Source organism: Pituophis catenifer, unplaced genomic scaffold (genome assembly GCF_029215685.1).
Source record: "Pituophis catenifer annectens isolate HBS135680 unplaced genomic scaffold, rPitCat1.0.hap2 SCAF_2, whole genome shotgun sequence".
NCBI classification, from domain to species: Eukaryota; Metazoa; Chordata; class Lepidosauria; order Squamata; family Colubridae; genus Pituophis; species Pituophis catenifer.
Window position 1 is genome coordinate 147,338,249 of NW_027256882.1, and position 22,839 is coordinate 147,361,087.

The following is a 22,839-nucleotide window of genomic DNA, read 5'->3' on the forward strand; positions in this document are numbered from 1 at the left end:
GCAGAATTCAACATGTGATAGCATAGATCTATATACAGCTAGTCTTCAACTTACAACAACAATTGAGCCCAAAATTTATATTACTAAGTGAGACAATTAAGTGAGTTTCACCCTATTTTACAACCTTTCTTGCCACCGTTGTTAAGGAAATCATTGCAGTTGTTAAGTGAGTAACATGGCTGTAAAATGAATCTGGCTTCCCCATTGACTTTGCTTGTCAAAGGGCACAAAAGGTATCACATGACCCCAGGACGCTGCAGCTATTATAAATATGAGCCAGTTGCTGAGCTTCCAAATTTTGATCATGTGACCATGGGGATGCTGCAACTGTCGTAAAAGTGAAAAATGGTCATACGTCACTTTTTGCAGCGCAAATGTAGCATCAAATGGTCTCTAAAACGAATGGTTGTAAGTCAAAGATTGTCTGTAATCACTGCTAGTACTATATGTGAAAGTACACTCCATTTTTAACTATGATCCATTTTTAACTATGATGGAAAGAAAACATTAATTTTATCTCAGAAGATCTATGGCATTTAAGCTGTTTCTTTTAGTATATTGAAGGTGACCAGCCAATGAATTTCTTTTTGGTTTTTTTCCAGGTACCGACTTCAGACTGTAAAATCTTTGGCAGGGGTAAGCCTCATGTTGAGGTTACTCTGGGCATGCCTAAAGTGGGATGACATGGCTGCCAAACCTCCACCAGGAGGAGGAACTACACGGACAGGTAGAGTTGACTTTCAGAAATCTGGATAATTAAAGAGTTTTTCAAAATGCGTAATATATTATGGGAACTAGAACTCTGAAATCAATTATTATTATTATGAAATTCTGTTTTGGGTTTATTCCCACCCAATATGTCACACTTGGATGTATGTGAATGAAACTGAAACTAATTTCAGTCCATGTAACAGGAAACTGGTCACACTACTAAACACAGACTAAAAAAATTGATATAGCAAGAAAATTGGATATTGTTGTTTAAGTAGGAAGATATTTATTAAAAAGAAGATATCCAGAAATGCCGACCACTGACGCACTCTAGTATTGCATCATACCTGGATTCTGTTGAACAGAAAATTCAAAGCATGCTGACATTGGTTTGAGAGAAAACCATTCCCTGGTATTAGAAACCAAACTCAAGCATAAAAGACAACACAGTTCATTTAACCATGGGTTTTCTGTGATATCTAAATTGGGGGAACTGGTTAAAATACTTCCTATAAACTAAAACTGTAAACTGGTTTGCACTGTTGGTTTGTAGAGAGCTGCATCTTGTCTGTTGAATATTATAATACTGGTTTAACAGATTTAAGAGCGGTCTTTGTTGCTGGGCAAACAGAAGGGAAGAATAGCCAAGTTCTTGATACTCATTTCCATAGAACATTGCTTATTAGGACTTTATATCTGAATATAAATATCTGTAAGTTGACTTTTAGCTGGCCAGGCTCATTTTTATTAAGTCTTTCACTCTTTCAGTATTCCATCAATATTAGGAGTTCAGCATAACATCATTTCCTGGAGATTAGACATGTTATGTCCCTACTGGTTTTCTGTAAGGCCCTAAAGACCTGGTTTTGTGGTGAAGCCTGGGGCCCAGGGTATGTGATTGAGCCAGTATCTTGGAACTGAAGGATAACTTTTTGTTAGAGTCAGAAATACCATAAGCATCTTTGTCGATTTCCAGAGTTTCAGTATACACAACCAATTTTAAACAAATCAGTTTAAAAACCGATTCTCAGAATAACTTTTTAAAAAGAAAACAGTGTAAAAAACAGTGCAAAACTAGTTAAAACTCTATTAGTTTTGGTTTTAGTAGAGTTTTAATAATATTTTATTCTGTATAGTTTTTTAATGTTTTAATAATTTAATTATTTTTTACTTATTTTAACTTGTAAGCTGCCCAAGAGTCACCTTGTAGGGGAGATGGGTGGCATAAAGATTTAATTAATTAAGCGTAACATGTATAGACTGCTTGTAAGAGAATACTGCTTAATGTGGATTCATGTCTAATACATTAGACATTTAATTGGTAAACCTGCACTACTTAACATTTGCAAGAAGATACTGAGGGAGAATATCATGGAGTTGGGATTGAGTCTTGATCATTGTCAGTGAACTTTTCCAGATCAGAATTTATTTGGGCATGACAATATTAAAAGGCTTTTCTCTAGTTCTGTGCAGATGTTTTCTTGCCTCCAAATGCAGCAAGCTACTATAGATTCCTTCTGACGCAAATCTCAACTATTTGCTTTACAAAAGTTTTTTAAAGTTGGTTCAAGGGCCATAGAAGGCAGAGTTCTGAATTAGTCAATGAATTACTCATTTTCTGGCCTGGTAGAAAAGACATTTCTGTTTCTCATTCATTTTAATCTTTGGCAGTTAGAAATTGCAGTAGACTTTTCTTTTTTGTCTGTTCTGTTACTCTTTAATTATTATTTTTAAATAATTACTGTGTTTTCCCGAAAATAAGACCCTCTTATATTTTTTTGAACCCCGAAATAAGCACTTGACCTTATTTTTGGGGAGGTCTTATTATTTTAGGGCGCATGGAGCAAGATGGGGCTCTTCTTGCCGTCTTACCTGATTTCCAGCTCTGGGTTTAAATAGTTTCGGGGAGGGTTTATTTTCAGGGGGAGACTTATTTTAACGCATGCACTCAAAAGCCCTATTGGGCTTATTATCAGGGGAAGTCTTAGTTTTGGGAAAACAGGATAATATTATTAAAATTATAGCTATTCTGCATATTATCTTAAAGATGCTCAAAATATGCAACTATTTTCATCAAATAAATGTAATACTTACAACCACAATTGACCCAAAATTTCTCTTGCTAAGGCATTTGTTAAATGATTTGTGTCTCATTTTATGACCCTTTTGCCACAGTTAAGTGATTCACTGTAATTCATTAACGAGTTAACAAATCATTCGGTCGTTAAGCGAATCTGGTTTCCCCCATTGACTTTGCTTGTTGGAAGCCTGCTGGGAAGGTTGCAAATGGTGATCACATGATCCCAGGACAGTACAACTCTCATAAATACATTGCCAAGGGCCCAAATTTTGATCATGTGATCATGGGGAAGCTGTAACAGTTGTAAGTGTGAAAAACGGTCATAAATCACTTTTTTCAGTGCTGTTGCAACTTTGATCACTAAACGAATGGTTGTAAATTGCGGACTACACGTAAAATCCAGTAATATTAGTCACATTTCTGTACTTCATTTCACTTTCATTACGGGTTCACCTAATCAGTAACTTAAGCTTGAAGTTACAAAATTTTAAAGAGCATCCTGATATACTGCACAATTGATTTAAACTTTTTCAAATCAATAATGGAGGTTAAATATGAAGTACTAGTAGAGGGGTTTTTTTGGAGGGAGGGCAGGGTTCTGCATATATGTTAAAACAAACTATATGTGCAGTTTTTAAACCAAAACTCCAGAATTTCAGCTAACATTTGTGGTAATGTCTTTTTACATGGGTGAATGAATGTTCAAATATATTTCTAGAAACATCAGAAATGGAAATTACAACAACTGAAATAATCAAACGGAGAGATGTTGGACCATATGGGATTCGATCAGAGTACTGCATACGGAAAATTATTTGTCCTATTGGTGTTCCAGAGGCCCCCAAAGGTAAACATGTGAATAAAATACACCAATAACCTAGCTGGACGAACATGACCTATCTTCATATTGATATTTAACTGAGAATTGATTGATGTCTCTTTTTTTGTCAGAAACGCCAACCCCTCAGAGGAAGGGTCTTAGATCGAGTGCTTTGAGGCCCAAAAGGCCAGAAACACCAAAACAAACAGGACCAGTCATCATTGAAACCTGGGTGGCAGAGGAGGAGTTGGAATTATGGGAGATAAAAGCATTTTCTGAAAGGTAAGGTGATAACTGAAACCTGTTCTAGCTATACTGAGGTAAATATTTGAATGCATTTGAATTATGCCAGTTGGTTTAACAAAGTGAAACTTCAGAAAAATCACAGAACTGTAAGTGCAGTTCAGGAAATACAAACAGGAAAAAAGTACACTTCACTTGATAACCATTGTTTCTTCATTTCCATGAATGTAATGTTAAAAAAAATAGCTGTTGAGGCAATAAACTGATTCTAGTTAATAAAAGTCTACAGTCACGTTTGTTTCCTATTTCTTCATTTCTATTCATTCTTTTGCATAGTTAATTTCTTTTGTATATGTTTTCTTTCCCCAGCTTTGTGGTAATTCTACTCGGGTCCAAAATCTTGTTTAGTTTTTCCAGGTTTTCTTTTTTTAAAACTTGATTGTACTCAAGAAAATCAAATTTTGAAAGTGGAAACTTGCCAAATTTCAGTATCCCTACCCTTTCATTTATCTCATCATTAGATCAAAATTTGCCTTATTAATGGAATGGACAGCATTATAAATATAATAAATAAGTAACAATAGCATTTTGTAGCTTTATATCCTGTTACTTTCTTTGCCTTCATTTCCTTGTGCTTCTCTTAGGAGTTGCCGGGCTTATTTTAACATAAGGCAATAAAGTCCTTTCATATTTGTCGTACAATGAGTTACATAAGTCCTACCACAATAACAGTATTATCTGGTGCTAATCAGAATTGATGCATTGGGTTACCTTCCCCGTCTCAGTTTGGGCACCTTTCTTCCGAGCTAGTTTTTAAGCTTTAAACCCTACTTCACTTACTAAAGATATATCATCCATTGTTTCATCTAGGTAAACTTCGTCATCTGGACATTAAGATAGTTCAACCAATGCAGCAGGCAAATCAGATATTGCAGGCAATGTCTTGAATTAGATTCAGAGGTGGTCAACAGTTGGTTATAAAGGATATGAATGGAATTCTCCAATTTTCTTGTCATGGGAATGGCATAGGAAGAGCAACCCGGAGCTACATAAGGAAAATGTAATGAGACATTCCCTTTTTTCTCCCAGCAGGAAATTTTCATTAGATCCAAGTTTCCTCTAGACTTGCAGAGGACCAGGTTTAAGGGCATTCATAAAATATTTCAAAAGGAAGAATAATTTATAAGATAAGATCATGTTGACATTTGAAAATTTCAGAAACTTAAGATGCACTGTACTAATAGCTTGGAAATTAGTTCTCTTGATATAAAAATTGTAATTCCTTGATAATACTCGGTATTTTCTATACTTCTCTTTTGCAGGGTGGAGAAGGAAAAGGCCCAGGCAGTTGAACAACAGGCTAAGGTTAGTGAACAGAAGAAGGCAGAGGAGTTCAAGGCTCAAATGGAGGCTCAACTCAAACAGCAACGATTGGCTGCCCAACAGGTGGGGTAGCCTTTTAGAAGTCCCACCTGTAAAAAGTTTGCATTTATGTACAATTAGCAAATTAGCATGGAAGTGTGTCTTCCTTGAACATTTTCTTATGTTCTTATGAGTAAAACTATATGAAACGCCATAGTGGGAATATAAATTGGTTCTTCAGATTTTTGAGATTTGTTGTACTTGCTTACATTACACTTTATGTGGAAGCTTTTCTGCAGGGTTGTATGCCTCTCCAAATTTTTGTTTCAAAGCTATTAAGGTAGATGTTGACAGAATATCTAATTTGGCAGGGTCTGGTGAATGTAACTTTTGGCGTTCTACCAAGTATGCAATCAGAAACACTTCCATGTTGGAATGGAAATGGGGTTCTTAGATATATTTATATAACCTTTGATACAGAATTAATCTGTGAATGAAACATGCACCCAAGGCTGACATCTGGTAATTAACTCTTGTCATTTTCCTAAATTTCTTTTTAACAGTTGCTTTTCCTCTTACATGTCATTGGTTCTTTGTGTTATGTCCATTTTGCTTTTCCAAGTGAAACGCTCACCCAAATCAGGCTATGTATTAATATAAAATGAAACAGAACACTTGTTGCTGGATTTGGCATTCGTGAACAAAATAAGCAATAATAGCAAAAGCAAAATGGGAGGAAAAAAAAGGATTAATTAGAACACCCTCTTTTCGTATGCTTTATTGGCAAGGACATAAAAAACCAGTTCTTTTAAACACTCTAGGAAAGTGTTCAGTCCTTACTTCTCTAGCAGACATGCTATTTCATACCAATTTTTAGTTAAATATTACAGTATAGCAACGCAAATTAGAACTATATTCGTATTAATAAAAGATTTCAGCTGTCAGAAACCACTCAATAGTATGGGTATCCTTGCATACATATACACACAGAAAAATATATATCAGATTTTCAGAAGCCTTTATTTACAAAATTGATTCATAATCTTCCTATAACTTGTATGCCACTTAATTCCCTTGGAGAAGAGACTTTAGGAGCCTTCTCTTCCAGATCATACTGGATGGACAGGTGGGCAACCTATCTAGGAATCTTTGCAATAATCTAGGTAGATGATGACAAGGGCAGGACTGAATAGGCACTATGCCTCCTTATTCAAGAACGACCAGAGTTGATGCATCAAATACAATTGTGCAAAAGTCCTGGCTATTACCTACTACCGGGGTGGGATCTCGAAAACCCCTCAGACTGCAAGTTAACTCTGTCTGGGGTAGCACAACCTCCATTGAGAACTAATTTCTGTATTGTTAGCTTCCTAATACACAGCCACTACATTTTGCTAGGGTGGAGTCTAAAACCGTTTTTTCCTATCCATATCTACGTAGTCACCAGGTCACGAGCTTTGCTACTTCTCTTGTCCAGTTAGGATCAGGGCTATTGTTTGTTTATTGATGCAACTTCATCCCATACGACAGGGATGAGCTTTGCTGTTTCTGCTCCATATCTGGGCCTGAATCCTGTCTGAAAGAGATTCAGAGAACCATTTCATTTCAGAAGTCACTGCAGCTGTACGCATATTCTCAGAAATGTTCTATAAAGATCAAGTGATGGCTTCTTTAAGTGGAAGCGTACCATGTTTTTCCTACCGAGAAGGGAATGCCTTTCCCTCCTGGAGGTGTTCACCATTTACTAAACTCTCCTTTCTGTAATCTCTGTGGCAGTTTTCTCTAGCCTGATAGTGAAGGGGGTCCAATCCACTAGATTAATAGCACAGAGGATTGTGTTAACTTCTTCCAGATCCATATGTTTATTTAGAAAATTTATATAGCCAACTACTCGCTCACAGCGATTCTAGGCGACTTACAAATAGTTGTTCAAGATAAAGTCTCTGTCATTTAGAATTGCAGCTTTATCCAAAGTGCCTGCAGTATGCTGTAAAATAATATTGCCCAATTAAAATCTTACATAATAACTGCAGGCCCTGTTGTCTTTAAAAAATGTAGTATCAAATAAGAGGATTTTTTAAAGAATTGGACTTGTGTTACTTAAGAAAAACATCCCTGATTGAATACTTAAAAAATTTATTTTCATCGTCATAATAAAAGACTTCACAGAGTGTTCCAAGTACTGCATATTACAATGGGTTGGATCCAAGCTGCCATGTTGTGGAATCTGGTGAATTGGATGTTCTGTGGAGGAATTCTCTCAAGTAAAAAGTGCCAATTGAGCTGGAAGCAGGAATTGTATGAAAAGCTTCTCAAATATTGGCCAGGGACTCCCAACTTGAACAACTCTTGACTGCTGCTGAACATTTGCTTTAAAGGTTTGGGGATCCTTTGACAGAAACCACGACTCTATGATCTCAGGCAGGCCAGAATTAATTAACTTACAGAAATATGTATTGCTTTTCATGAATGCCATCCTAAAGCAGTGCTACAAAAATTAGAGTTTCAAAGTGCCAAGTTACAGAAATGCTACCAATCTAAGGAGGAGCCTAGGGATATTATTTGTATGTCAGTTTCTTAGTTGCTATATTACAATATAGCAGGTTTCATATGCTCAGGACTTTGGTGGATAACAGTTTTTGTATTCCAATAGTAGTTTGAAAATTTGTAATGGCAATGTGTCCATTAAAGCTGGCTTTACTTTATAAAATATTTTTTCTCAAATTAGTGGCATGTCCTGAAGAATGATGTGAGTGAGCTTATCTTTTGCACATTTATTACACAGTTGTATTTGCATATTTACATAATTGTCCAGTTGTTTTTGATAACCTTTATTGTCACTTTTTTTGTGTGAACACACTGGTACACATTAAAAAATGAAATTCTAATGCCTACTCTGGAAAGAAAATAAATATACAGCCATACATGCACGAGCACGCACACACATTTCTCCATAGTGGTGGAGACAGCAGCCAGGCATGGTAGTACTCGTCTGTTCAGATTGGAGGACTGAGTCTGTCAAATTTGTTATCTATCCACATCCACATCCACATCCATGCACACACACATACATACATCACAGTCCATTTTGAAAACATAGCAGAAAAGAGGGTCTTGAGAGTTAACAATGTTGATAATAGTGCTTGGTTCCAAAAAATATAAATGAAATTAAGCCTTAGTTTTCCTGGTCTATATAAGGGATGGGCAACTTCTAGGCCAGATCTCAAATCTACTTTTTCTTATTCTTGGGACTATGTCTGGTATGATTGCCGAAATAGAAAAATACACCCCCTCCCCTCCAAAAAAACAAAACCCACTACATTTTGCCCACATGCATGATATGATCTTGCTTTTTTTTGTCCCTCTTCCCTGTACATCTCTTAATTACAAATGTTATCCACCTTTGTATTTTGGGATAAGAATTATAAAACAGTTGCATGGATGAATGGAAGCTGTTCTTTGTGATATCATGATGTTTAACTCTCTTAGAAGCGTCTGGAACAACAGAAGCAGGTGCCTGTCGTGTGTGGAGCTGCTACAGCTACTACAACTAGCAGTGCTGTGACAACAGTCTCCACTCCTCAGAAAGTTGTAGTAGGCCCATTACCACGCTCCATGCCCAGTGGAGCCAAAGTAGTGCTGGCCACCAAAATGGGATCTCCAGCTACAGTAACATTCCAGCAAAACAAGAATTTCCACCAGACTTTTGCTACCTGGGTTAAACAAGGCCAGCCTTCAACAGGTAAATGATTAGTTAAAATATACTCTCCATGGGTTGTCTTAACTTGGATCTGTAGTAACAAGTTTTTATTTACAATATTGGAGCTTACTTATACCAGGGGTGCCAGCAATGGTTTTTGGAATTACAGGGAGCTACTGAGGGGGCTACACCTAAGAGATAGTTTTACGGAGTTGCTGTTTGCATAACCTGGCATTGCCATCACCTGAACAGTGCAGCTCAGAAAGTTCCTTACGGACAGCTTCTCCTGGAGATGTCAGCTGAAAAGCAGAACCATCACGCTAACTGCCTTGAAGACGATTGTGTGACTGGTGCAGGCTGCGTCCTGGGATTATTAAGCCTAATTAGAGTGTTCTTCCAAAAACAGATTCCGCAATCGTGTATGATGGCAGTGCATTTTGTCAGCATAATATATTTGTATACTGCTTACAAGATATTAGAAATTGCCTTTGTTGGATCAAGCGGAGACTCACTTGTTAAATCAGTCATGTGGTCATTAAGTGAATGTGGCTTCTCCCACTGATTTTGCTTGTCGGAAGCCAACTGGCAAGATTACATGACTCCAGGACAGTGCAATTGTCATAAATGCATGCCAGTTGCCAAGTGCCTGAATTCACGTGGTCACGGGCCTACTGCAACAGTCATAAGTGTAAAAACAGGACATAAGTCACTTTTTTTCAGTGCCGTTGTAACTTTGAATGGCCATTAAATGAATGATTGTTGAGGACTACCTGTACACATTCTTAAAAGGAAGGAGATTCTTAGTAGAATTCTGAACTCAGCAAACGTAACTATGAATGCTATCTGTGTGATGGTTTTAATTCAAGGTAGGGATGCTGAGAGTGTTTGTGATCAGCCTAGTAGTTTCTTCCATTAAATTGGGATATAAACTATGGAAACAAATCCTTGGGATATTGAGGATTTTCCCCCTTCTTTTTTCCAACAAGGAAATATATTCTTTGTGCTGGGCAACAAGCCCCAAGGAATGTTGTGTATGCTGATTCTGTGTTGTAAGCCCCACTGACTTCAGTGGGTCCTGTTACAAGGCATCGGGCATCACATTCTCTCCTTCTTCCAACCTGTGTTAAGGGTGAAAGTCTGTAATGGAGATTCTATAGGGATAGAGAAAGGATAGAGACACCCGCCTTGCAGACTCATCTTCTGCATATGGCAGAGAACAAAAGGATGGTAGGGATGATGCGCGTGTGTCATTCCCTTGAAGTAAGGTGACACTTTCACCTTTTCTCATGCTTTACCTTCCTTTATTACCTCCCTATGTTGCCAAGCTGGCAAACATAGTTAATACTCCTTCCTCCTCCTAAATTCCCCAAATAACCACCCAATTAGATGGGTTGGGTCTGAGAGAGAGAGTGACTGGCCTAAAGTCGCCCAGCCAGCTTTCGTGACTAAACTGGGACTAGAACTCACAGTCTCCTGATTTCTAGGCCAGTACCTTAACCACTACACACATCAAAATGGCTGTCAACAGTTCAGTTATTTTCTCCTCCTGCAATAGTTGCCTGCTTTCAATTATATCATCATCTTTTAACGACCCCATAATCCCTTTGTGGGATGGAGTCTGGGCAACTGAATGGCGCTGAGTGTTTACTGGCCGGATGCCCTTCCTGTCGTCAATGCAGAGTTTTTTTTCAGCAGATATATTCTCAGTGTGCCCGGAGACAGAAATATCTGTCTCTACCCAGGATCGAACTCACAGCCTCCTGATTGTGAGGCAAGAGCTCCAACTCTAAGCCATCATATCACTCCCTGCTTTCAATTATATCTTCCTCTGTTATTGAATTCTGGAAAAATACAGGATGACCCTCCATTCGTGGAGAAAATTATTTGAGGGAAAGCTGTCTTCTTTTGAGTTCGTAAGTGGCAACTAGCTGTTAATTTATATATCAGTTTTGACTTGCCACAAGGTCTTAGAGCAAGGAGCTTGTTCCAATGACTTCCACACCCCGAAGAATTGGTATTTAAATAAACTTAAATGTTGTAATAAATATTGAAAATGTTTTTATGCATTACCATATCCATAGTTTTATAAAACTTAGTCTTGCCCTCCAACTCTAATTAAAAAAAGATTATTTAGCCTTTCTTTAATGAAGGCTGTGTGTTTAAAAGTCCAGGTGAATGCAGAATGATGTCATCTGGGCAGAAGAGTAAAATAGAAATATTGTTGCTATTGATTGATTTATTGATGTGGGTTAAGTGTCAAAAGAAATCTACACATATACATTGGGATTTTTTGTTTGTTTGTTTTTGGCCCCAATTTCTGGTTTATTAGCCACCAGCACGGCTGCTACATCAGCAACCACCATATCTAGCAGTGGTCAGACTTTCCAGATTGCCAGCAGTCCAGTAACCATGGCGGGCAAAGTGATTACAAAGCTGCCTCTTCCTGCAAATAGCAAAATAGTTGCTGTTAATGTGCCAGCTACTCAAGGAGGTAGGAAAATGTCATGAAAAACTAATTTTTTTTTTTAATTGGGGGTTTCCTAGTAAATTATCTATGACCTTCTTTAGAGAAGGTTACTTGGGATTTGTTCATAATCTCTTCTTTAATTTCTCTGACTGGCATTTGTTCACATTGGCATCTATAAATTCCCATGCAGTTGTCTTTCACAGTCTGAAGTGAGAAACATAGTGTTTAAAATCAGTGCCAGTATCCATGATAGACATTAAAGGAAGCCAGTAACAGAATAAAGGCCCAAATTGTAATTTTTTTAATCTGACAAGGGGTTTATTATTACATGTACTACTGGAAAATAATCATGTTCACTATATTTAATTTTTATTATCTTTAAACATGAATGAAATCAAGTTTAACTATTGTCTATTATTTATTTATTTGTTTGTAACATTATTTATTTGTAACATTTATGTCATGTCAAACTGTGCCTCCCCATCACAATTAAAACAGCATCAATAATAAAACAACGTAATACACATATTTCTAATACCATAAAATTTAAAAACCTGGTACTAAAGCAGAACTTCCAAAATACAGTCTCTCGGTTAAATCCTCTCATCCATCTCACCCTGTCCTACCACTTGAGGTTAAGACCAGGTCTTCAATGCTTTTTGGAAAGCTAGGAGGTAGAGGCCTGCTGAACTTCAAGGAGAAGGCAATTCATAGGGCAGGGGTTATGAAAAGGCACACTTCCTGATCCCACAAGATGGCAATGTTTAAGGGAAGAGACTAGGAGTGTGCCCACCCTATCTGAATTGGTAGGATGGGTAGTTGCCCTTAGGAAGAGGGCTCCTGCAGGTAACTGCAGAAGTTGTGGTTGCTCCATCACTGGAGGTTTTTAAGAAGAGATTGGACAGCCACCTGTCTGGAATGGTATAGGGTCACCTGCTTGAGCACAGGGTTGACTAGAAGACCTCCAAGATCCCTTCCAACTCCATTATTATGTTATTTGTTGTAACTTGACCCTGTGCCATTTAGAGCCTTAACATTGAATTGTATCTGGAAGGAAACTGGAAGCCAGTGCAGTTTGCACAACAGAGGTATTAAAAGGATAAACCTAGAGACATCCATCACTGTGCTACCGCTGCATTCTGGACTAGTTGTGTAGTCTTCAAGGGTAGTCAGCTCCATATAAAGGGTGTTTCAGTAATCCAAAGCAGAAAGTGACCAAGACATGAGAGTCAGCTCTCTCAGGAAAATCAGGCAGGAAACACGACTAGGTGAGCTAAATCTACTTTATTGTAAGGCTGCATTAACAGAATCTTGCAAGGAAAAATTCCTACCACCACTTTTAAATGTCTGATCAGTTAAGTCAGGTCCTTCCTGAGTATCTTTTTATGACTGTTAAGTGACTATGGGCTCCTCCCCCATTTGTCTGATTGTTCCCTAGGCAACCTTTCTCCCTCATCCTCATGGTCCATTACAATGAGTGACCTGTCTGTGAGGAAAGGCTCCCAGGCCAGGGAAGGGCACAGTTAGCACAGCAGATGCAAATGACACCACCCCTCCAATGGCTGCCACCTGATCCTCAAGTAGGAGCCATGAGTCTAAGAGATACAAATTGCATAACCAACTCAGTCCGGCGGGCGGGGGGTAGGCCACCTCATATAGAATCAGAGATTAAATGTCATCTGGGCCTAGAGAGCCAAAAACCCAAAAGTCGTTCCGTCTTGCTAGGTTTGAGTCAAAGCTGGTTCCTCCCCATCCAGACTCTTGCAGCCTCCAAGCACTTGATCAGCAGGGATGCTTTGCGAGTTGATACCATTGTAGCATTTCTTGTCCAGCTAGGGGTCGAGATATATAACTGGGTATCATCAGCATACTGATGACACCACACACCACACTGATGACCTCCCTTAGCAGTTTAATATAGATGTTAAAAAAGAGAGATGAGGACCCTGGGGCATCCCACGTTGCAGGGACCTTCAGTCCCGACCTCTCATCTTCTGCAACACAGACTAGAACTGGCCACAGAGGCTGTAACACAGTGCCTCCCACTCCCAAACCTCTAAAGCCTGTCCAGAAGGACACTGTGGTTGATGGCATAAAAAAACAACAACCCAGAAGTATTAAATGTTTGTATTCACTGTATTCAACATTCAACTGTTCAGCCAAAATGTTATTTAATTCACAAGTCTAATCTTTGTCATTTGTGATATGATTGTTTTTAAAGTTGGAATATTTTTTTAAAAAAATCATCAGAGTAACATTTTAAATAATATGTGTGTTATCTTGTGACTTGGCAGCGCTTTTAAATTAATAAATACATTGCTCTCCCAATAGGTGTAGTTCAGGTGCAGCAAAAAGTGTTGGGCATCATTCCATCAACTACTGGAGCAAACCAACAAACATTTACTTCATTCCAGCCAAGGACAGCAACTGTAACTATTAGGCCAAATAATACAGGGACTGTTTGTACAACAAGTGCTTCACAAGTAAGTTTCACTCTTTCTTCTATTAGGATAATACAGGACCTGTTTGAGTGACTTTGGAATGATTTTCAGTTTTTATCTTTTAATTAGTACTGTAATACATTGAAATCCTGTCTTTTTGGTTGCTTCAGTTGACCAGGGGCAATACTGACTGGCAGTTCTGGGTGACATATGATTCAGATGTTACTGTGTCAGGATATCTGGGCTAGATTGCTTTATTCAGATATGAAATGTCTTGAGAATATGTCATTTGCATTTTTTTAATCATAAACTGGCTGTCATTTTGGGAACAGATGCTGCAGTTACTGCTGCTGTTGAATGAAGCTATATGCAAAAAAAACGTGTTGGGGTATTAACAAGAAGAGAGGTTTAAATACAAAAAAAAATGTAATTTGATTTTTAAAAAGCTTTCTTGTGGCTTCTGTGAGGAGTATTTTATTTTCATAGCTTTGTTTTTTAAATCTATATAAGTTACTTTTGGCATATCTGCTGTTCTTTGCAGGATAAGAAAAAGTTGAACAGTTTGTTTGTAACTTGTACAGGTAATGCCTGGGACACCTCTTCGGCCTGGAATGACGGTCATAAGAGCACCTCTTCAGCAGTCAACTCTAGGAAAGACCATCATCCGAACACCTGTAGTAGTACAGCAAGGTGTTATTCCAACCAGTAGGTTATTTTTTTTTAATAATTTCCAGTGTGTGCAGGTTGTGGTTTGTTTCTCCATTTTGAATTTTCTTCTGTATCATTCCCACTTATTCAAACGTGTCCAGGTTGAAGATTTGTATTTAAATAATTGATAACACTTAAGAGCTTTAGATTCAATCACTCTTACCAGAACTAAAAGTTAAATGGCCGCTTGCATTTTGTAATACATAGTTCCTTTTTCCCATTTGAACCAAACGGGATCAAAACTGATGCTTAGGCTCAAGCAAAGAACTCATGCTAGTACAATCTTTGTTCTTTTTTGAATAGTTAACATCAATCACAAAAGGTTATTAAAAGTCTCTACTGTTTCAAAAACATTTGCCTTGCAGCATTGGAAGATCTGTTTGAGATACACAATTCCCAACTCCCCTCAGAGCGTCAGAATAAATTGAACATTTCTGTACATTCTGTACTATAAACAATTGCATTCAGTACATTAAAAAAATCATCAGAATATTATTAACTGTGTGACAATATAAACTATTTTCAGCCCTTTGAAGAAACCAACTCTGATTCTGTTAAACAGTGTACTGTTGATTTTTCTGGTTAATGGATCTTACTATTGAAGAAAAAAATGCTGTTTTTTAAATGATTGGGTGGGTTAATTTTTTAATAAGAGTTACTGGCCAAAGGATTGTAAAATCCTGTGATATGTTAATACAGGCCAAACACAACAAGTGGTCACCCAGATCATCAGAGGTCAGCCTGTGTCAACAGCTGTGTCTAGTCCTACTACAGTTTCTGCCAGCCAAAAGGTGTCAACAACTGCAGGAATACCTTCACAGCACCTGCAGCCACAAGCCACGCCACCACATCCTCCTCGGCCTCAACAGGGACAGGTGAAGCTTACCATGGCGCAGCTCACACAGCTCACACAAGGACAGGTAACCAGCCATGATTTGAGAGAATGGGACTCCTGTAGTGAGCAAAAGATCACAATAAGTACATCAAAAAAGATATCTTTATCAGGGAGTGCCTCAGGCAGAGAGAACTCAGCATTCAGTGATAGACCACTGAATTTCAGCAGCATGGTTTCAGAATCTCCGGAAGCTGCAAAATGGGGTTTGGGGAATTGTTGTTGCCCAGCTCTTTAGAATGAACCATGTATTCAGAAAAAAAGACTATAGCTCTTTTCAAGTGGTAAATTTTATTATAAAGTGAAACTACAGAGTGCTTATAAATGTTATCCTCATTTTAGAGATATTTTTCATCATCTTTAGTTTCAGTTCTCTGCTTTTTGAATACTGTATGCATTTCTTCAGTGTATTTGGGTGCTTGAAACGTAAGTTGTGAGATGTCATAAAGAGATTCACATCATGATATCAAAGTTTCTCCTTTCGGTTTTAAATTTTCACGGGTTTATGCTATGACTATTGGTAGGAAATTTTCTTCTTTTAGAAAACATCTATATTGGAGAGTGCAGATTGCAGTGTCCATATTGACTCTTATGGGGTTGCAGTTCAGAACATAAAGCAGCCTTGGCTTTTTTACTGACATTAATAACTTTTATTTTGTCATTTTTTGTCTTATCTTCCTCTTAGGGTGGCAGTCAGGGATTAACTGTAGTAATTCAGGGTCAGGGTCAGACAACTGGGCAATTGCAGTTGATCCCACAAGGTGTGACGGTAATCCCAGGTCCAGGTCAACAACTGATGCAAGCCGCTATGCCAAATGGTACCATTCAGCGCTTTCTGTTCACCCCATTAGCTACAGTAGCTACAGCAGCCAGCACCACTTCCACAACAGTTTCCACTTCAATATCAGGTATACTTTTTATGCATAACACTTACCCCCAAAAAAGGAAAATTCAGCATTTTGATACAAGCTTTAAAATGTTTAGGGATTTTGTTCCCCAAGGTGATGATTGGGAGAAAGTTGGATAACTGTTGGGCAGAAGTATAATTAACTTTTGCTGCTGTTGCTGTTTTTGTTTTGGAAGCACTTGGGTGGACTTTGGGTTGCAGTGCTAGATTGCATTCTGGTTGGGGGAGTGAAGGTTTCAGATATGAGTAGAAGAAGAATGGGACGTTGCCCTGTGGAGGAGTGGGAGAAACGATTTGACCACTTTCTAGTGGAAGCGGAACAGGCCTTTGTGTATGCGATCTTGGCTTCATTCAGTGCAGTTCCCCCTGAGTTCAAGAGGTGAGTCTCAGCTCATAGCAGTAAGTTTTGAGGGCCTACCCAGAAGAGTGTGGCACAACTGAATGGGAGATATTGTGTGACATGAAGGCTTGCAGATGAAGCAGACTGGTCTCTTAACAAGCAGATGGCTTGTGGTGTCATGGTGAGAATTGGAGTGGCAGAAGCTTGGTTGGATTCACCGGATCCTTGCAGTTGACCTGCTAAGTGTGTGAGAACCTGGCCGCCCTGAACCTGCTGAGAAGCAGCAGGGGAGGTGGCTGTGATGAATGATGTCTGAAGGAGGTTGATAGATTGCTAAAGATTTTCTGGGGTCTTTAGAGGACAAAAGATAGAGACTGGGAAGGACAACTGACATAGGGCAGATATTATTACCCAAGAAGTGAGAAGCATAGGGAAATATGTTGAGAAACTAAGACCAGGCTGTATATGGTGCAGGAAGAGTTCGTGGTTTTCTTCCTTTCTCCAGGGCTGGTTCCAGTTGATGTTAATAGCTCTGGAAAAGTCTGACCCAAGGCCCCTGATTTGTGGACTGCCTTAGGATTCAGTGATCTCACCTCTCCTGTTTATTAATATGACAGGAACCTTATGGTTGTTGATCTGGCCACTTGTTTGTTAGATCCATGTCCCTCGTGGCTGGTTAAAGCCTCTTGGGGGTGGGGTGGTAATACATGGATGAATCTATATGGTGCTAATTTATCCTCAGAGACCAGGAGGTTCTGCCTGCTGTCCTTGAAGATCACTTGCAAGCTGTAACTGATCCAGAATGCAGTGGTGCAAGCAGCTATCGGCACACTTTGATACACCCAACTAATACCCATGCAAACTGTGCTAGTTACCAGTAAGCTCCTGGATGCAATTTAAGGTGTTGGTTATTAGCTATAATGTCATTCATAGCCTAGGGTTTGACTATCTGGGAGACTGCCTGCCTTCACCATTTTTGGCTGTCCAAGTTCAACACAGTAGGCATCTTTCATGTCCTCTCTAAGGTTATCTGATGAAATCTAAAAAGGATCCTTTCCCTCTTGTGGTGCCTGTTTAATCTTTAGACACTTGGCTTCTGTCTCTTCTGGGATAGACTGGTGTTGTGCCGTTTGGTGTGTGGTGTCCCTTGGTTTTTGTACATTGTTTCCACTGTGACTTTATGTCATGTTATTTTCTCTGTTTTTAGGGATTTTAATAGTACACAACCCAGAATGTCTGCTAAGTCGGGAGGTTTTTATAAAACTAAATTATAATTTTTAAAAAACCACAAGGTTCAGGCTTCAGATCACTGGGTATTGGGTAATGAATGCTTTTAGGGCAGAGGAGCTGTTCTTTGCAGCTGTGAATATGAGTCTTGCTTTTATCTTCCAGCTGCAGGAGAACAGAAGCAAACATCTCTTGCACAGACTCAAACACAGCCAACGCCAGCGCTTCCACCTGCAGAGCCCAAGCCTGCCCCTACTCCACTCTCAGCTCAGCCTCCAAGCAGTTCAGTTCAGACTGTGACGCCGGCTCAGACCCAGACCGGGCAGGCGCCAGGTCCAGTTGAAACCCACCCCTCCCCTGAAGCTCAGGTTCCACCTTCACTTCCAAGTCCAGCAGTCACCTCTGAAGCACAGCCACCCAGAACACAGTCGACCATAACTCCAGCTGTGGCTCAGCCCCCACCCCAGAGCCTTGCACAAGGGCCGCCTTTAGCTCCAGTACAGAACCAAGCCCAGCCAGTTATGCATCTGCAGACCCCACCCAAAGGACAGACGATCCAGCCAACTCAGGTACAGACTGTGGCCCCACAGCAGGTTCAGATCCAACCACATCCATCCGTACAGATTCAGACCCAGCAATCCCAGGTCCCAACTCTGTCACCTGCTTCGACTGTCAACCAAGTCATGGTACCGCCTCCACGCCCTCAGCTGCAGATTCAGCCCCCCCAGACCAAGGTCATTACTGTGCCGCAGCTTCAGCAGCAAGTCCAAGTGTTTTCCCAGCTCCCGTCCCATATGGTGGCCCAGATTCAAGCTCAGCAGAGTGGCCTGCCTCAGCAGATTAAGCTCCAGTTACCAATTCAGATTCAGCAGGCCAGCGCGGTGCAAACCCACCAGATCCAGAATGTAGTAACTGTTCAAGCCAGCGTCCAAGAGCAACTGCAGAGGGTACAGCAGCTCAGAGAGCAACAGCAGAAGAAAAAACAGCACCATATTGAAATAAAACGGGAACACTCCCTTCAGGCTTCTAATCAGAGCGATATTATCCAAAAACAGGTAAAGTGTTTTAAAGGGAAAGCAAAACTTTATTTCTCAGTTGGCATATCGCTACATTTACTAGAACCAAAGTGAATCCTTCCTTCACCCCTGAAATTAACTTTTAAAAATGGGAGAATTAGCTTTGATTGACTGAGAATGTTATAAAAGAAACGAAGGGGGGGGTTGTTGTTGTGGTTTTTTTGGGGGGGGGTTTGTTATTCTAAATTTAGCTTCATCTTTGGTTTAAGTATGATAAGGAGAAATCATTGAGCTTTTGAGGATTAAATCCTTGGTGACCTTTTATTTTCTCCTTGTCAAAGTAAGAGATGTTCAATCTAAATCTCTTTAACATAACTTTTTCAAAATATTGAATAATAACAGCAACAGAAAGCTCTCCTCAGTTCTAAATTAAACAGCAGAATTGAAAAAAAGCTTCAATTAACCAAGAGTGTTCAGAATTCATCTGTGATTAGCCTTTAGAATTTTGGACTTGCAGATTGCAGTAAGAGTCATCTTTTGTACTTTTTTTTTTTTTGTACTTTTTTTTTGTATTTTTTTGTACTTTTGTACTGTAGAATATTAAGGATATATTTCAAGAAAAAGAATCCTAGGTATGATAAGACTGTTACCAAATATCTAAAATATTTTCGGGTACAAAATATATCACACAAATGATCTAACTTCTCCTACTGTAGAAGGAAGAGTCCTTGCATAGGTTGTTTCCCACCTTTGCTCCAGGAAGCAGGGAACAGTCCATCAAACATCTATGGCAGGGGTGTCCAATGTTGACAACTTTAAGATTTATGGACTTCAATTGCCAGAATTCCCCAGCCAGCATGGAATTCTGGGAATTGAAGTCCATAAGTATTAAAGTTGCCAAAGTTGAATGTCCCAGTCTGTAGTCTTCTGTGGGAGAAATTCTTCTCCCATCTCATCCCATGCTCTAGGTCTAGGACATCAATGTTACCTCACTTCTGAACCCCTTCCTGTTTTTTCTTCATTTTCTTTGGGATATTCTTGAAATTTGAAAAATCTATGTAAGGAAAGGAATATGACAAGTATCTAATAAGGAGCAGAAATTTTAATGATAATTATCTTACAGGGCATGGTCAATTTCTGATTATTATATTGGAAAGTAGAGAAAGGACATTTTGGAGGAAGGTAAATACTGAGAGAGATCTGAAACATTAAACATGATGGTGGACTAGGTCCTAGGTCCAATGTTTCTCCTAAACTCTTAATGCTAGACTGATTTTTTTCCCGACTTTAAGATAGTGTTCCTTATAGAAGTCTTCTCATTTCTGTCTATTTAGATTCCTTTCTTTGATAGGTTTTTTTTTTTAATTGTTTCACTTCCCAAGCAAGGATATGTATATGTGAGGGGTATTATACTCCCAGCTTGGTCCTCCTTTCCCTACGTTTTCTCTGCAGCTGGTATTTCCACCTTTCCTGTTTCTTCCTCCTTTTGGGAACTCTTTAGGTTTGCTTCAGAGAAAGGCAAGTGAATACCTTTTGTCCAAATTGCAATGGCAATTAAGGTGGCAATTAAAGGCCACCTTCAATTTAATCTCTTCAGTGCTTAGATTTTGAGTTACTTGTAGGTGGTAAGAGTTATTTCTTGCTCTCTGAAGTTTTCATCTGTTGACTTTCCCCCCCCCCCCTGTCTTCAAGGTGGTAATGAAACACAATGCTGTGATAGAGCACTTAAAACAGAAAAAGACATTAACTCCTGCTGAGCGTGAAGAGAATCAACGGTAAGGCAAATTGTAATTAATCAGGTATTAATTGTAAAGGTCTTCCAGTGTTTCCTACTGCACTGCAATATGTGATAGTGCAACACCAATTATAATAACTCCCACAATAACTGGAATCCTCATACACTAAATGGAAATGGAAGGGGCTCTTCTGATACGAGCAGAAACATTTCCTAAAAGAAGAACAATGTCGTTATTGTTTGCATTTATTTTTCCCTCCAGCTCTGTATGACTGAAGGACTGACTCTCTCTCACTCAATAACCTTCATATTGCAGACATTCCTCCCTATTATTTGGAGACGTTTTTAGAGTGCAAGCTACTGCCATAGGGAATAGTAACGTTTCCTTCTCATCCTTTTCCATTAAATGTGTCGTCATATAGTTTCAAAGATTGCTTAGCGCATTGTAAGCCGCCCTGAGTCTCCGGAGAAGGGCAGCATATAAATCAAATTTAAAAAAAAAAAAAAAAGATCTAAACCTATATTTTTAAGAGATAAATGAAAAGGAGAAACGTTTTTCTGTGTCTCCCAATGTCAGAATTCTATTCCATAAAGCAGATGTGTTACCCAAAATTAAGCAATACAAATTCTACTTATTACCTGTCATGACTCCCAACCAGCCACATGATTGTGAGATTGCTAATATAAGAATGCACAGATATAGATGCACGTAAGATGTAAAAAGTGGCACAGGAGATACCACATTTGGACTATCTGGATAGGTGTGCGGGTTCATCACTGAGACCCAGCTTGGCAGCTCTGTAAATGAACTAAGTCATATCTAAGGCTCCTTCCTATCAAAGGCTCCTGGGTACCAAGGCTTATGGGACAGGCTAAGAACTGACAGCTCCTTATGTGTTCTGACCTAAGCTTCCTAAGAGCATGAAGCAGACTCCTTGTCCCGACAAAAAACCCTTTTTATTAAGTTACTGTGAATTCCTCTCATTCACATCCAGCAAAGTCTTCCAAGGGAGAATTTACAGTCACAGACCTTATCTGGCTTGGAGAGCTGCCAGGCCGATATCTTCAAAACTTGGCAAGAAGTCTCTGAGAGTCACGAACCAATTAAGTGAACTAATTGTCTCCTGCAAACTCCACTCCCCTTTCGCTCCTCTTATTCCCTCTGGGAAGGGTCATTCACCATCCACCTGTGGCTTTACTCCTGAGTCGGCCCTTGTTCCTTAGCTGTTCCCTTCTCCTGGCAGCTGTGCATGCGCACAGTGGGAACAGGCTCCAGCTGTTCTTCTGCCCCACTGATGTCCAACTCCAAAGGCAGCTGACAACTGTCAGACGGCCCTGGCCCCATCTCTGCTTCTGACACAGAGCACTCAGACTGGCCCATGTTCCTCCCCAATCTCCTCACTGTCTGAGTCTGCCACCGCTCCCCTGGCCGCTGACGGGCCACAACACTATGCTACTTAAGCATTGTTCTTGTGGTGGACCTGCCTACAGCAACTTTCTGTATTCTCACCTGGGATGAGGCAGTCTTGTCTATTTGCAAATTTCCATGATCCATCTCTATGATGGGCAGAGACTGTAACTGCTTCTTCTTGAAAAATAACTAGGTCTTCTGGAATGATATCAGTAGAAAGATTGAAGACCATATCCCAAGGAAGAAGTTTGCCCTTTCCAATTCCAGCTGCCTTTGAACTACATTTCCCAGAATGCCAGATGAGGTTATTACAAAATGGGTGCTTATTGCAATAGTTAAATCACATTTGCGTGTTTGGTGCAGGCTTGGATATTAGGCTTATTTTGTTCCAATCCATGGCTCCTTTGTGTTACATCAGGTGTGTCAAACTGGATTTCTTCAAGGATCAGATCAGCATTGTAGTTCTCTGTGGACTGGCGGAGGGGAGTGCAGGGAGCAGGGGGGGAGACGGGACAGACAACTCCTGCAGACCCTGCCCGCCAAAACGGGGCGCGGTGTGGGGAAGCCATGCATTTTTCCCCTCAATGGCCTCCAGCAGCACTCTGCTGGCCGAAAACAGGTGGCGTGGAGGCTTCCCAAGGCTCCCGCGCAAACCATTTTCGGCCTCCCTGGCCTCCAGCAGCACTTGTGGGGCCTGCACACAGCCCGTTTTTGGCCAGCACAGTGCTGCTGGGGGCTGAAAACAGGCTGCAGAGGTGCCACACGCAGTCTATTTTGGC

General features: G+C 39.7%; 1 protein-coding gene across 1 annotated transcript in view; it reads left to right on the forward strand.

The window, feature by feature from the left end:
* Nucleotides 1–22,839, forward strand: part of BPTF (bromodomain PHD finger transcription factor) — an 81,561-nt gene that overhangs the window by 40,479 nt on the left and 18,243 nt on the right. The window contains exons 14-25 of the mRNA XM_070937735.1: nucleotides 603–727; nucleotides 3,510–3,638; nucleotides 3,743–3,893; nucleotides 5,177–5,300; nucleotides 8,706–8,958; nucleotides 11,246–11,407; nucleotides 13,715–13,866; nucleotides 14,406–14,529; nucleotides 15,232–15,452; nucleotides 16,110–16,332; nucleotides 18,064–18,953; nucleotides 20,607–20,689. Coding sequence (XP_070793836.1) covers nucleotides 603–727; nucleotides 3,510–3,638; nucleotides 3,743–3,893; nucleotides 5,177–5,300; nucleotides 8,706–8,958; nucleotides 11,246–11,407; nucleotides 13,715–13,866; nucleotides 14,406–14,529; nucleotides 15,232–15,452; nucleotides 16,110–16,332; nucleotides 18,064–18,953; nucleotides 20,607–20,689 — 2,637 coding nt within the window. The remainder of the gene's footprint in view (nucleotides 1–602; nucleotides 728–3,509; nucleotides 3,639–3,742; nucleotides 3,894–5,176; nucleotides 5,301–8,705; nucleotides 8,959–11,245; nucleotides 11,408–13,714; nucleotides 13,867–14,405; nucleotides 14,530–15,231; nucleotides 15,453–16,109; nucleotides 16,333–18,063; nucleotides 18,954–20,606; nucleotides 20,690–22,839) is intronic.